This window comes from Pipistrellus kuhlii, unplaced genomic scaffold (genome assembly GCF_014108245.1).
Source record: "Pipistrellus kuhlii isolate mPipKuh1 unplaced genomic scaffold, mPipKuh1.p scaffold_m20_p_15, whole genome shotgun sequence".
Taxonomy (NCBI): domain Eukaryota; kingdom Metazoa; phylum Chordata; class Mammalia; order Chiroptera; family Vespertilionidae; genus Pipistrellus; species Pipistrellus kuhlii.
The window spans coordinates 24444092-24457369 of NW_023425460.1; the positions used below are offsets into that span (position 1 = coordinate 24444092).

The 13278-nt window shown below is 41.3% G+C and overlaps 1 protein-coding gene across 2 annotated transcripts in view; it reads right to left on the reverse strand.

The window, feature by feature from the left end:
• RNLS (renalase, FAD dependent amine oxidase) overlaps positions 1-6739 on the reverse strand; it is a 211966-nt gene extending 205227 nt beyond the window's left edge. For both annotated transcript variants that reach the window (XM_045581882.1, XM_036438483.1), the window contains exons 1-4: positions 6589-6739; positions 5477-5582; positions 4740-4882; positions 796-954 (exon numbers count right to left, since the gene is read on the reverse strand). In XM_045581882.1, coding sequence (XP_045437838.1) covers positions 796-954; positions 4740-4882; positions 5477-5582; positions 6589-6706 — 526 coding nt within the window. In that variant the 5' untranslated portion in view covers positions 6707-6739. The remainder of the gene's footprint in view (positions 1-795; positions 955-4739; positions 4883-5476; positions 5583-6588) is intronic.
• Positions 6740-13278: the final 6539 nt, after the last annotated feature.

The following is a 13278-nucleotide window of genomic DNA, read 5'->3' on the forward strand; positions in this document are numbered from 1 at the left end:
TAAATCTACGGAGACAGAAAGTAGATGGCAGCTCGTTTAGGGTTAGAGGCAGGGATGGGGATGGAGGGACACAGGTGATAGCTTTAGGATATGGGGCTTCTTTTCGGGGGGAGATTAAAATTGAGGATGAGAACAGTTGCATATATGGGTGAATATATTAAACATATGTACAAAAATAATAATTTAATAAAAAAATATATTATAAAAAATATATATTATAAAAAAAATAGCATTGAAATGAACATTTGAAAAATGAATGAATGTATGGTATGTGAATTATATCTTAAGGCTGGTTTTTTGTTTTTGTTTTTAAGAAGAAAAAAAAAGGGAGGGGGGAAGAAGCTAGTTGTAAAAGGTGAGCCAACAAATCCCAAGCAGGGAGGAGCACGCGGCTCTTCTTCCAGAGCAATCGGAGATGAGGTTCGCCAGGGATTCTCATCATCAATGTTAGTGTCGGAAAAACCTCCTTTTCTCAGGGGCTCACCAAGAGGTTGCTCTTCTTGCAGGCTACACTCCTGAGCATCCATCAAAATGACTCACTTCTCAGAGGCAGGAGCAATAAGAAAAGCATTCAACTCATAACTGATTAAGGAAAAAATTCCGTTATGTGTTTTAGTCTGACCAAGACTAAGACAGTGAACCAGGCCGTTGTATCCGTTTATAAAACATGCCAATCGGTAGGATCCATACTATACCCTTTGCTAATAGAGTTACGTTGAATTCTTGCTCTTTCAAAAAAATATATAAAAATAAAAATCTCGTTCCCTGAAGTAAGCGGCACGGGCTGAGACTCACAGTTCACGATGTCCCCTTTCAGCAGCAGGATCTGAGGCACCGGCATCGTGAGCACGACGATGTCAAACTGCTCAGGGGAGCCCGTTTCCTTGGAGACTTCCCACTTGTTGTTTCTCAGGTTGATCTGGGTCACCCACTGTCTGAAACGGATATTGGCACCTGTTCCAAGAACAAAATCACGTTCACGTCAGCAGAATTTTTTCCATAGGAATAAATGGGGGGAGAAGGGCTGCCAATTAGATCCATTCGGGTGATCCTCTACAGCCCCTGGGGTTGCCCTCTACAGCCCCTGGGGTTGCTTTTCTTTACCTTCTTTCTCATTTAGGAGGAATTCCTCTCCATCTGTCACACTTGGACCTGCCCATCAATGTCTGCTCTGAGTGTGTGGGAGATGGGAAATACTATTACAATTAATGAGGAGAGTAACTATAGCTATTTTTTTTTTAATTAAGCATCTACTGTATGTTAAGACTATGCCAAGCACTTAATATACATGCCAATTAATTTCACAGATAAGGAAAGAGATTCAGAAATGGCATGTCGTAATTTAGAGCTGCATCCCTCTGACGTTGAGCTCATTATCATTGTAGAGCAAGTATATATTTTAGTAAAGGTGTTAATTCTTCTCTCTGATAAGAGCAAGAAAGAGCACCACTCCCTATTAAAGGAATGATTGTTCTCTATTAAACCTAAAATAGGTCTCTGTAAGAGAAATCCAAGTACTCATCAATAGATCAGTTATCTTCATTAAGAAGAATTAAGAGAAATACAATCTAGAATACCCTCTTATTGCATGTTCCTTCTTTGCAATTGTCACAAAGGTATTTTAATACTTATAAGAGTAATTATTTGATTAATATTTTCTTCCCTTTTAGTCAGTAATTAAGTCTGTTTTGTTTCAATATATAGCATATAGTACTTGGCACATACTAGTGTTTAATCAATACTTATTTAAGATGGTGATTTTCTTTTTAAAAATATATATTCTTATTGATTTCAGAGAGGAAGGGAGAAGGAAAAAAGAGAGAGAAATATCAATGATGAGAGAGAATTATTGATCGGCTGCCTCCTGCAGGCCCTCTACTGGAAATCAAACCGGTAACCCGGGCATGTGCCTGTGACCAGAACTGAACCTGGGATCCTTCAGTCCACAAGCCAATGCTCTGTCCACTGAGTCAAACCGGCTAAGACTAAGATTGTGATTTTCAACCTTTTTCATCTCATGCACTAATTACTGAAATTCTGTAGCACACCAGACAAAAATACTTTTACCGATCTGAAAAAGAAAAATTACAGGTATAATTTTGATTTATTCACATAAGATGGCTATTGTTGCGTTGGCTGTTGTCATTTCTTTATTTGACAAACTAAATGGTCAGGAATTGCATGTTTAAAAATAAAATCTTGTGGCACACTGGCTGAAAATCACTGGTTTAAGAGAATGAATTATGAACCAGAAACTGAAAGATAAAATATAATTAAATCGGTCTCTTTGGTACATTAACATTCACTTCACATTCCAGTTTTCAGAAATTTAGATTTAAAAACAAATTCACTTTTTTTCAGCCTCAGGAATAGAAAGGAAAGATCTGAAAAGTGAAATGAGAAAAAAAGCACACTGAAAGGAAAAACTCATGTTACCAGCCAAAAAATATGCTGCTTAGGTCCAATGTTGACCATGAAACTTTCTTTTTTGTAGCTTTTCCAACTCAAAGTGATCCTTTTCATCTAAGACATTCTGCTTTTACCACTCATTCAAAATTTCTGTTTGCTTTAGGTATGTCTTATCTACCCAGAACCTTCTAGGCTTCTCCAGGTCAGGTCTCCAGACCTCATATACCTTTGCATCTTTCACTGTCCCTTAAATAATGTTTCAATGCAGAAACAAACAAACAAACAAACAAAAAAAAACCTCAAAATTTTAAAGCGTATGCAAATTAGCACCATTCTGTTCAAGGATTGGAGCAAGGGCTTATAAACAGAACTTCAGCTGGTCTGGAGGTTTCTCTGAGGCCCTGCTTAGGAAGGCACAAAAGCCGGAGCTTTCAACTCAACAACCATCATCTCCTTTTCTCCAACCTGAGCAGCTCCATTTCAATCCATCCTATTTATTTAGGATGGCTCATCCCCAACTTGCCTTGCTCTGGTCCTGGTCCTGCCTGACCTCAGTGAAGTCAATGGATTTTTTATTTGATTCAGTTGTGTCTTCACATAATATTCCCTTTGACAGGAGTATACTGTGTTATTGGTGCTGGTGAATATATGTGTGTGTAAGGGAACTGAAGTCCACTGACCTAGAAATTCTGCATATCCAGCCTTGCACCTATAATCCCAATGGCCCCAAAGTGTTCTGCACTTGGGAACTTGTTAGAAATATACATTCTCAGGCCCCAACGCAGACCTATTAAGTCAGAATCTCTGGGGATCAGGCCCAACAGTCTATATTAAACATCTCCTCCCTCTCCCCCACCCCCACACAGGCTTACTAAAGTGTGCGAACCCTTGGCGTAGATGACAGACCCAAATCCAACACCACAACTGGCAAAATCACCCCAAAAGGAGTATCTATCTCAAGAGGTAGAGGGTGATAGTATAACCATTCTTACAAACCAGAAAGTTCTCCTTTCCTACTACTAGGAGTGAAGTTTCTGGGAAAGTAGCTTTTCCTTATGAAAGCAATTACTAACTTTCCAAAGGACCAGATCTTAAAATCTGTGGGCTCTGGAAACTCTCATTTTAAAACAGTTTTGAAAATTATACAAAATCTCTCGAGAGTTACTTCTGAGCTTAGTAAATCTGACCATGTCTGTCTCTGTGTAATATTCCTCGATGGCTTCCCACTGCACATAAGATAAAGTATAAAATGTTTAGCATTGTTTACAAAGCCCCTTATGATTTGGCCCCTGTCCTAGTCTTGAACTTCATCTCTTATCACTTGCTCCCTCATTCACTACTCTCGAGTCATCATTACCTTTTAGTTCCTCAAATGCACCAACTTGCTCCTATATTAAACAGTTTCAACTCATGTGTCCACTGTGTGCCATTATCACCATCAGCTCTTGGCCTAGTTCACTCTTGCTTACCTTTGGGGTACCCATGAAGACATTAGATCCTCAGTGACACCTTCTCAGACATGTCTCCCCGCCGTCACTCCTCTGAAACTCACAGTAGATTAGGCCTTCTTATTATACACTCCCTCATAATGCTCTCACTCCTTCTTAGCACTTATTACGTGCCTTTGTGTGTGTACGTAATTAATTTAGTGTCTTTCTTCTCTACCTCACTCTACATTAACAAAGGCAGGAACCATGTCTCTTATTTACCACTGTTTACTCAGCACATAATATTTAATAAATTTTTTAAAAATCTGCAGATAGCAATAAACATATCAGAATATTAAGGTTTAAACATTGTGTAAAAGCAAATGTGTGTGTTATGTATTTATTTAATATAATCCCCTGCCTTCCTCCTTATTAAAGAGAAAATCTAAATTCATTTTCCTACAATAATTTCCTACAAATAGGGAACAGAAGTTCAGAACTGATCAGATGACACCTGAAGAGATGTGAACAATGTCTAACTAAATGTACTGCTTGAGAAAAAGAATAGATAGATAGATAGATAGGTAGACAGATAGATTTACTATAAACATAGACCAAACATGGTATAGAATGGCTTATGTAAAAAAATCCCATGTGTATTTTTAAAAAGAATAAATATAAACATGCATGAGTAGAAAATAGAGACAGCCAGGTAGAGTGATAGCTGTATAAACATTTCTCTGGAAGCACGCCTTGGAAACTATTAGTGGTTACTTTAGCAGAGGAAAGCTAGCTATTGAGTGGTGAATAAGAGAACATCTACTTTATAACTTTCTTTGAAGTATTAATATCTAATAATGTGTGCTTAATTTTAAAGGAAGACAGAGAAAATCCTAATCCCACCTGATTCTTTCAAGTAATGCTTAATAATTGAAGAAACTCCTTGAGGTGCCACAAAGTTAGAGTCTCCTGCTTTCATCACCGTGCCTTCAATAGGGTAGGTCAGAGGCTTCAAAATGCCATGAGCTAGCAGTTCGTCATAAAAACTGAAATAAACCAACATATATTACATAATGGTATTCTATAATCAGCTCGATCAGACCGTATTCTCTTGCAAGAGATTATAATACTAAGTATTGTAATAATCAGATGTTGTCCTGTGGTCAACTCAACATGTTTTGTGTTAATAACATTTGCAGTTCAAGTGAAGAACGAAAATGTCTTGAGAAGCCATAAACCTTTTGCTGACATTAAGCAAAGGCCTATTTTCCTGTCCATTTCAGAAATCATGTCAGTAAAGACAAAGAGAAAGGCATTCCGTACAATGGTTTCAAATTGGTTACGATTAACTTCCATCCCAACTAGCTTGTCTTCTCCCTCAACACCAACATAGTAATTCATATTCAAGAGGCCTTGCTGTGTTCCACGAAACACCTCATCTGATCTTCACAAGGACACTGGGAGGCATGTAGGAACAGCTTTCCCATTTTACTTAGGTTAACCTTTTACTGCTAATATCATGAAAATGATAATAGCATAATAATGTCACTATACTCCAAGGAGCAAAGTGTAACTCTGTCAGAAACGGGTGGCTTGTATTTTCAGGTCACACAGCCGATCCCACCCCCGGAGAAGCTCACCTTTGGTGCTTTTGGGCATATTGCGGGGTGCGCGTGATGTACTGGGCGCCCAGGTCCACGGTGCTCTGCGGGTCGTAAGGGCTGCTGGCGGTGGCCATTCTTCCCCCTGGAATTCACCCACAGAAAGAGGTCTCTGCGTTAGAAGGAACCTTGCAATGCCCCCCACTGCCTTAGAATGAATCCAGGAAAGCTATGCACCCCATTACCCCACATGAATTCCATGACAGCTGGTGTAGAGGACATTTTTTCTAATTTTTTTTTTTTTCAGTTGAAGGTTTTGCCATCCAGTATTGGCAGCAAGTAAATAAGACACAATTTGGTCACTGATTGGGATTTTTTTTTATTTTTTAAAAAATATATACTGTAGTTTATTGATTTTTCACAGAGAGGAAGAGAGAGAGGGGTAGAGAGTTAGAAACATTGATGAGAGAGAAACATTGATCAGCTGCCTACTGCACACCCCCTACTGGGGATGTGCCCTCAACCAAGGTACATGCCCTTGACCTGAATCTAACCGGGGACCTTTCAGTCCGCAGGCCTATGCTCTTATCCGCTGAGCCAAACCGGTTTCGGCTGGGATATTTTTTTAAAGGACACCGTGAGGTGCATATAGTTAAGAACGTGAATGAATGAATGAATGAATGAATGACAGGAATGAATGAAACGTGAGAATGAATCCATCGAGGTCAGCTTTCTCTCTTTCAGGCAGGGCTGGGGAGAACAGGATCCTGAACACTGAATCTCCCTAGAGTCTCTGTCCGCGGGCCCCTTAGGATCCTCAGGATCTGGGCGAAGCTGCCCGGGTCTCCCCAGCCCCCCGTGGGCGTTTGTGATTAACGACGGCGGCGGCCCAGGGGTTCGGGCCCGGCCCCGCCCGGGAGCCCGGCCCTCGTCGCCGCCCCGCCAGGCCCGGGGCGCCCCCCTCGCCCGGCGGCGGCGGCCATCCCCGGCGGCGGAAGTCTCCGATCACGTGTCCCGACGCAGGCCCGCCCCGCCGGGGCCCGGGGAGCCCCGTTTTCTTCGGGCTTTTCCCGGTGGTGGGGCCCGCGCCACCCCCGAGGCCGGCGTCTGGGCGGCGTCGTTCCCCGCGTCCCGGCCGTGAGACGACCCACCTGAGTCGCCCGCCTTGTCCCACACGGCCAGGTGGACGGGGCGAGCCGCCTCCCTGCGCAGCAGCGCCGCGCACAGGCTCCCGGTCAGCCCGGCGCCCACGATCAGCACCCGCGCCATGGCCGAGTCTCCGCGGCGCGTCCCCGCAGTCCCGCCGCCGGCCGCCAGGGGGCGGAGCGGCGCCCGGCGCGCGAGGCGGGCCGGCCCCGAGGGAGCTGCCCACGTGGGCGCTGCTGGGCGCCTAAAGCCTGCGGGCGCCCTTGGGTGGATGAGCTGCAGAATAAGATTAATAAAACTCATGAGATCATTGTATTTGCTTCCTTGGCTGTCTCTGCCAAGCCTGTGACCTGAACAGACATTGTCTCATATAAGGCAGTCAGAAATTGTTTGATGGTGGGAGGAAGGAATAGAAAGAAGAAATCAAAAGTGACACACATCAGTTCTGTTTCTAATGTTTCTTTATTTCCAGTATTTTTTTTGTGTAGACCCTTGCTTATACCCCTTCTCCGCCACCAGAGCCCAGTGGTATATATTATATTCCTCTACCTTCTCATCTCCTATAGTGAGCCAGTTGGTCATTGGTTATCTCTGTATTAAAAATGGCTGGGTTTGGGGCAAGATCATCCATTGGTTATCTCTGTATTGAAAATGACTGGGACGGTCAGATGGTATGTCTGGGGACGATTAGGGTAGGGAACATAAAGATACGATTATTTCCTTAAGATAGAGTTGAATAAAATGAAATCTGTTTAAATGCATTTCATTCATTTGATTTTTCATTTGTTTAAATAGCATTCAATTTGCGATTGCGTTTTATGTGCCTGGTTTCCCCTGTTCTCAAGTACATGAATCTACATAGCAAGTAAATGTGGAGTATTTTGACGTCTCCAGAGGACACCGTTAGGTTCAATGGAGCCTTATTCATTTCAGCAAAGAAGAAAAAGTGGAGGTCCTTTCTATATGGACAACAACTTCTGTTTATCTGTTTGACTCAGTATCATTGCTTTGTGAGACTTTCTGGAGAAATAATTTTTGAATTTTAAAGAATAGTGATTTAATTTTATTCTTTCAAAAATACTGGGCAATTTCTGGTGATCACAAAGTGTTAGAGTAACCGAAAGAGTAGTGCATTAAACATAAAATCCTATGATCAGGACATTTTTAATATATAAAAACCAGAATTGGTTGGGAACAAAAAAATTAATAGATATCTTCCTAAATGTGAGCTCCAACGTTATTTATCCATTGTTCCCAGCAGACTATTTCAGAAATTTTTCAGTTCTTTAGAATTCTGCCAATTAACCTTCTGATTGTCCCACTGCATATAGCATCCCTTGGTTTCCCTCAATGTTTCTCTGGATATGTGAAGCGTCTAATCTTCTGATTTCCTCCAAAGCACAGAATTTCCAGTCAAGTTGTTAACCAACTAATTCAAGATCTATAGACTCTTGAACCCCAACTGCCTCCTCTGCTAAACATTTCACTTAACGTCTGTGGTTTTGAAAATCTGAGCCAGCACTTTTGATATTGGGAAAGACTCATGGATGTTACATTAAGTCATAATAAGAAGCAAATTTATAAGCAGAGTTTGGAGATTGATCTCTATTATTATTTTTTTTGTATTGGTGAGTGAACTATTTACAACTGCTAGGTTTATATCAGCATGGAATTATATCTGAGGCCTAGTTTTGTATGCTCAAAATTCTTGATAAAGATGACTTCAATGGAACAAAGGTCCGGAGTCCTCTATCACCTACTTCTGCTCCCAATCAGGAAAACAATTATTTTTTAAGAGTAAAGTTTGGAATGACTAAATATTGTTCTGCTTGAAGCTATAAAATATTCATGTTTGCTTTTGATAGTTGTCAAGTTCAGGTACTAATCTCATTTTGATTATAAAATACATGGTCTGTATATATTAAGTAGATGAAACTTTTTTTTTTTTTTTGAGATTTATGACTGTTTGCTGAATTGTGTCTCCCCTCCACCAAATTCATATGTTGAAGTCCTTACCTCAGAGTGGGACTTCAGTTAAATGAAGTCATTAGGGTGGCCCCTACTCCAATATGAAGGGAAGACAATGTGATGACTCCAGAAGGAGACAATTGTCTGCAGGCCCAGGAAAGAGGCTTCAGGAAAAAATCAACCATGCTGACACCTCGAACATCTAGCCTCCTGAACTGTGAGAAAGTACATTTCTATAGTTTAAGCCACCCAGTCTGTGATACTTTGTAATGGTAATCTTAGTAAACTAATACAGTGACCTTCTCTGCTCCAGAGAACCCCAGTTGCCCAGAAGGTGAGCTATGTCCATAAGCTGAAGCTCTGCTCTTACCTGGAGCCTATGGAAATGGGCATGTCTTGAGCCAGTGGCTATACCTGAGCTGGTTTTCTAATTTGTAAATTGAAGATGATACTGGCTATCTCACAGGTTGGCTCTAAAGATTACACATTACAATTCAAGTAAAAATGCATATAACATACAAGTGTTGATTAAAACTACTGGAATCTTAATATTTTTAGTCTGTTGGACCCACTCTGGGCCTCACATGACTTAGCCAAAGATATCTTTGTTTCTCAGGTTTCTGTCCTATAGTAGACTAGAGGCCTGGTGCATGAAATGCATGCACGGTGGGGTGTTTCCCTCAGCCCAGCCTGCAGCCGTTCCAATCTGGGACCCCTCGAGGAATATCTGACTGCCTGTTTAGGCCCAATCCTACTGGGAGCGGGCCTAAACAGGCAGTCAGACATCCCTCTCACAATCTAAGACTGCTTGCTCCCAACTGCTCACCTGCCTGCCTTCCTGATTGCCCCTAACTGCTTCTGTCTGCCAACCTGATCACCCCCTAACCACTCCCCCCCTAACTGCTTCTGTCTGCCAACCTGATCACCCCCTAACCACTCTCCTGCCAGCCTAATTGATGCCTAACTGCTCTCCTGCCAGCCTGATTGCCACTATCTGTCCTCCCCTGTCGGCCTGGTCACCACTAACTACCCTCCACCACAGGCCTGGGTCCCCCCCAACTGCCCTTCCCTGCAGGCTTAGTCACCCCTAACTTCCCTCCTCTGCCAGCCTGGTCAATCCCAACTTCCCTTTTCTGCCAGCCTGGTCACCCCCAACTGCCCTCCCTTGCAGACCTGGTCCCTCTCAACTGCCCTCCCTTGCTGGCCATCTTGTGGAAGCCATCTAGTGTCCACATGGGGGCATCCATCTTTGACCACACGGGGGCAGCCATCTTGTGTTTTGGATTGATAGTCAATTTGCATATTACTCTTTTATTAGGTAGATTGTCTTCTTAAATCTTTGTTGCAGCTGTGTAAGCATGAGTTGGGGGTCATGATAGAAACGTGGTTTTAGAAACAAATGCAATTTGGGGGGACTTCCCTTTCACACAATTTACTCCTGTAACTCATCTGGACATATCATGCTTATTCATAATTAATATCATTTCCAAAGACTGTGTAAGGTTTGAGTAAGTGGAATAGGATATTGACTAGGGTAGCAGATTCTGTTTACAAATTCTTAGAACATCCACAAGTGTTCTCCCCAAAATAGTTCTTCATAATTTTATCCTTAAACCTCTATCTCTTAGCCAAAAACTTCTCACTCCACTTGCCTCCATTGTGGTAGAGACTCATAAATTTGCCTTACCCAGGTATTGGTGATAAGAGAAGGGGGGCAGGGTCATAATTTAATAGGACTAGGGTTGGAACCCATTGAATCTGAGATCAACATCTTTATCTCTAGAGCTGTGGAATCAATTCAGGACCAACAGGCTGGATCCGGACTGGTCTTTGTCCAGAAATTCTAAAACACACCTATCTTTGTTTCTTCCAAAGAGTCAACAGAGCAGGTCTGATTTCAATAATGCATTTTATCGTTTTCTTAAAGATTAGGGGGAAAAATATTGTTTCTCCCCTAATCTTAGTCTGTGTGTAGGTCACCAAACTTGCCAGGTATGGTAGGACTACTGTTATGGCTTTTTATATTTTACTAACATATATGCAAGTGGTCTTTTTTCTAGAAGCTATGAAACCCAACTCACTTTTACCACTACTGCTAATATTAATAAAATACAGATTCTCTTCTAGTAAAGCATGGTTTCACAAAAACCTAGTGTTGCTTTTAAGTATGATTGTTTGTGAAAACTCTTTCCTTCCTTTGTATTCACTTAGCCTACTCCTGCACACTGACAGTGACTGACAGATAGGAAAAGGCCACTCTGATCCTAAGGATGCAGCAACTTACACTATCAAATCCATAACCTCATTCACCTTCTGTCTCTGCCTCCTGCAATCAATTTGGTTTTTATCTGGGGACATGGAGCATTTGGGGATATTTACTGTAAATTGTCGATACAATAAAAAATAAAATCTTACTGCTAGATACAAAGTTCTGGGTTTTGCTGACAGTGAAACTTTTTTTCCCCTCCTTAGTGGTGTTTTTCTTCTTTTTTCACCGTATTCCTTAAGTTTTACTAGAGAAGGAGTTACTCACCTTGGAAATGCACAGACCTAAATACATGCACATTTCCATAGGCCCCAGGTAATAAACATCTGTCCTTTATCAATGTCATTGCCAACTATTCAGAGTGATAAGGGTCACTCTACATTTCTAAGAGGAGTTGTAATGACAATGGAATCACTCGCAAGTGATAAAGAAACTTTGGAATTTTATGAAGACAATCAAATGGCGTCATTTCATAAACCCCAGGAAAGGTCTTATGTGTTTGTGAAATGATGCAGGAAATAAGCTAATTCATTTAACATCTAACTACTAAGCACCTGCTGAGTGAAAAGGCCTGAACTGTATTTTATAGTGAAAGAGATGTGTTCTAATGAAGTTCATCTTCTTGAAAAAATAGGTCATGCTTTAAAGTCATTAAGAAGCAATATAAAGAAGCAGAGATATATAAGCCAAAATAAGTTTTATCGTCACTGAAATACAATAGAAGATCGTAAGAAAAATAAAGAAATGAATTGGGGCTGGGGATTTTAGAAACACTCTATTCCCTAGAACAAAGAAGATTCTCTAAAAATGTCTATTGAATGGAATGTGTTATTTTCTATTTGTATTTCATACTTGGCAGAGTAGGAGCCATCACAAGCCTTCAACCCAAAAGTGATATCATTGGACTTTACTTTAGGATTCAAATTAGGTATCAGTTTGATGATGCATTGAATAATGAAAAATTAGAGGCTAGAATAGCAGATAAAAGTGGCAGCAAAAGTCCAATTAAAATATGGCCAAAGGACCTAAATAGACACTTCTTCAAATAGGACATACAGATACAATAGGCCTATGAAAAATGCTTAATGTCACCAAACAACAGAGAGATGCAAATTAAAACTACAATGAGGTATCACCTCATACCTGCCAAAGTGGCTACCATCAACAAATCAACAAACAAGTGCTGGTAAGGGAAAAGGGAACCCTAGTACATTGCTGGTGGGAATGAAGACTGGTACAGCCACTATGGAAAACAGTATGGCGTTCCCTCAAGAAATTAAAAATGGAACTGCTTTGGACTCAGTGATTTTACTTCTAGGAATATAATCTAAGAATCCCAAAACACCGATTAGAAAGAATAATCACACCTATGCTTTCCTAGTTTATTGAAAGATCTGGAAACAGCCCAAGTGCCCATCAGTAGATGAGTGGATAAAGAAGCCATGATACCTTTGCACAATGGAATACTATGCAGCTATAAAAAAGGCTCTCTTGGCCTTTGAGACAGCAAGGGGAGACCTGGAGAGTATTATGCTAAGCAAAATAAACCAGTCAAAGAAAGACAAATATCGTATGATCTGATGAACAAAATAAATTGAGGAATAACATAGAACCGAGTGCATGGTAACATGGAACATACTGACACATCTCAGAAGGAAGGGTGGAGTGGGGGTGGGGGTGGGGAGAAATTAATCAAAGAACTTAAATACATGCATTGCCCATGGACACAGACAATAGGGCCATGAAGGCCTGGAATGGGAAGGGGGGTAACTAAGTGAAGGGAGGTAATGGAGGGACAAGGGGGACATCTGTAATACTCTCAATAATAAAGATTAAAAAAACACAACAGTGTCATGGTGGTATTTCTCAGGGAAATAATGGCTGAGCTGAGACCTAAAGATGAAGAAGAGTTATCAAGTGGAAAAGGAGAGTGGAGCAGGGAGAGCGGAACAGGGTTGAGTAGGTTAGTGGGACTGTTATGAGTAGAGAAAGCATCATGTTTCCTCATGGATCTTCATACATCTTGTGCACAAAAACTAATGCCCTTTTACTACCCTGTTTCCCCGAAAATAAGACAGTGTCTTATATTCATTTTTTTCTCCCAAATTTGTGCTAGGTCTTATTTTCGGAGGATGTCTTATTTTTGGGGAAACACAGTAGTTTATATGACTGCCACAACGACCTCTAAATACCTTACATTCGCTAATCCGAATGTAAGGTATTTATAAAGAAGCAAGAGCATGTTGATTGTTTGGTTGCATTATTGTAAGAATCATAGATCTCGCTGAAACCGGTTTGGCTCAATGGATAGAGCATCGGCTTGGGGACTGAAGGGTCCTGGGTTCGATTCCGGTCAAGGGCATGTACCTTGGTTGCAGGCATATCCCCAATAGGGGGTGTGCAAGAGGCAGCTGATCGATGACTCTCTCTCATCGATGTTTCTAACTCTCTATCTCTCTCC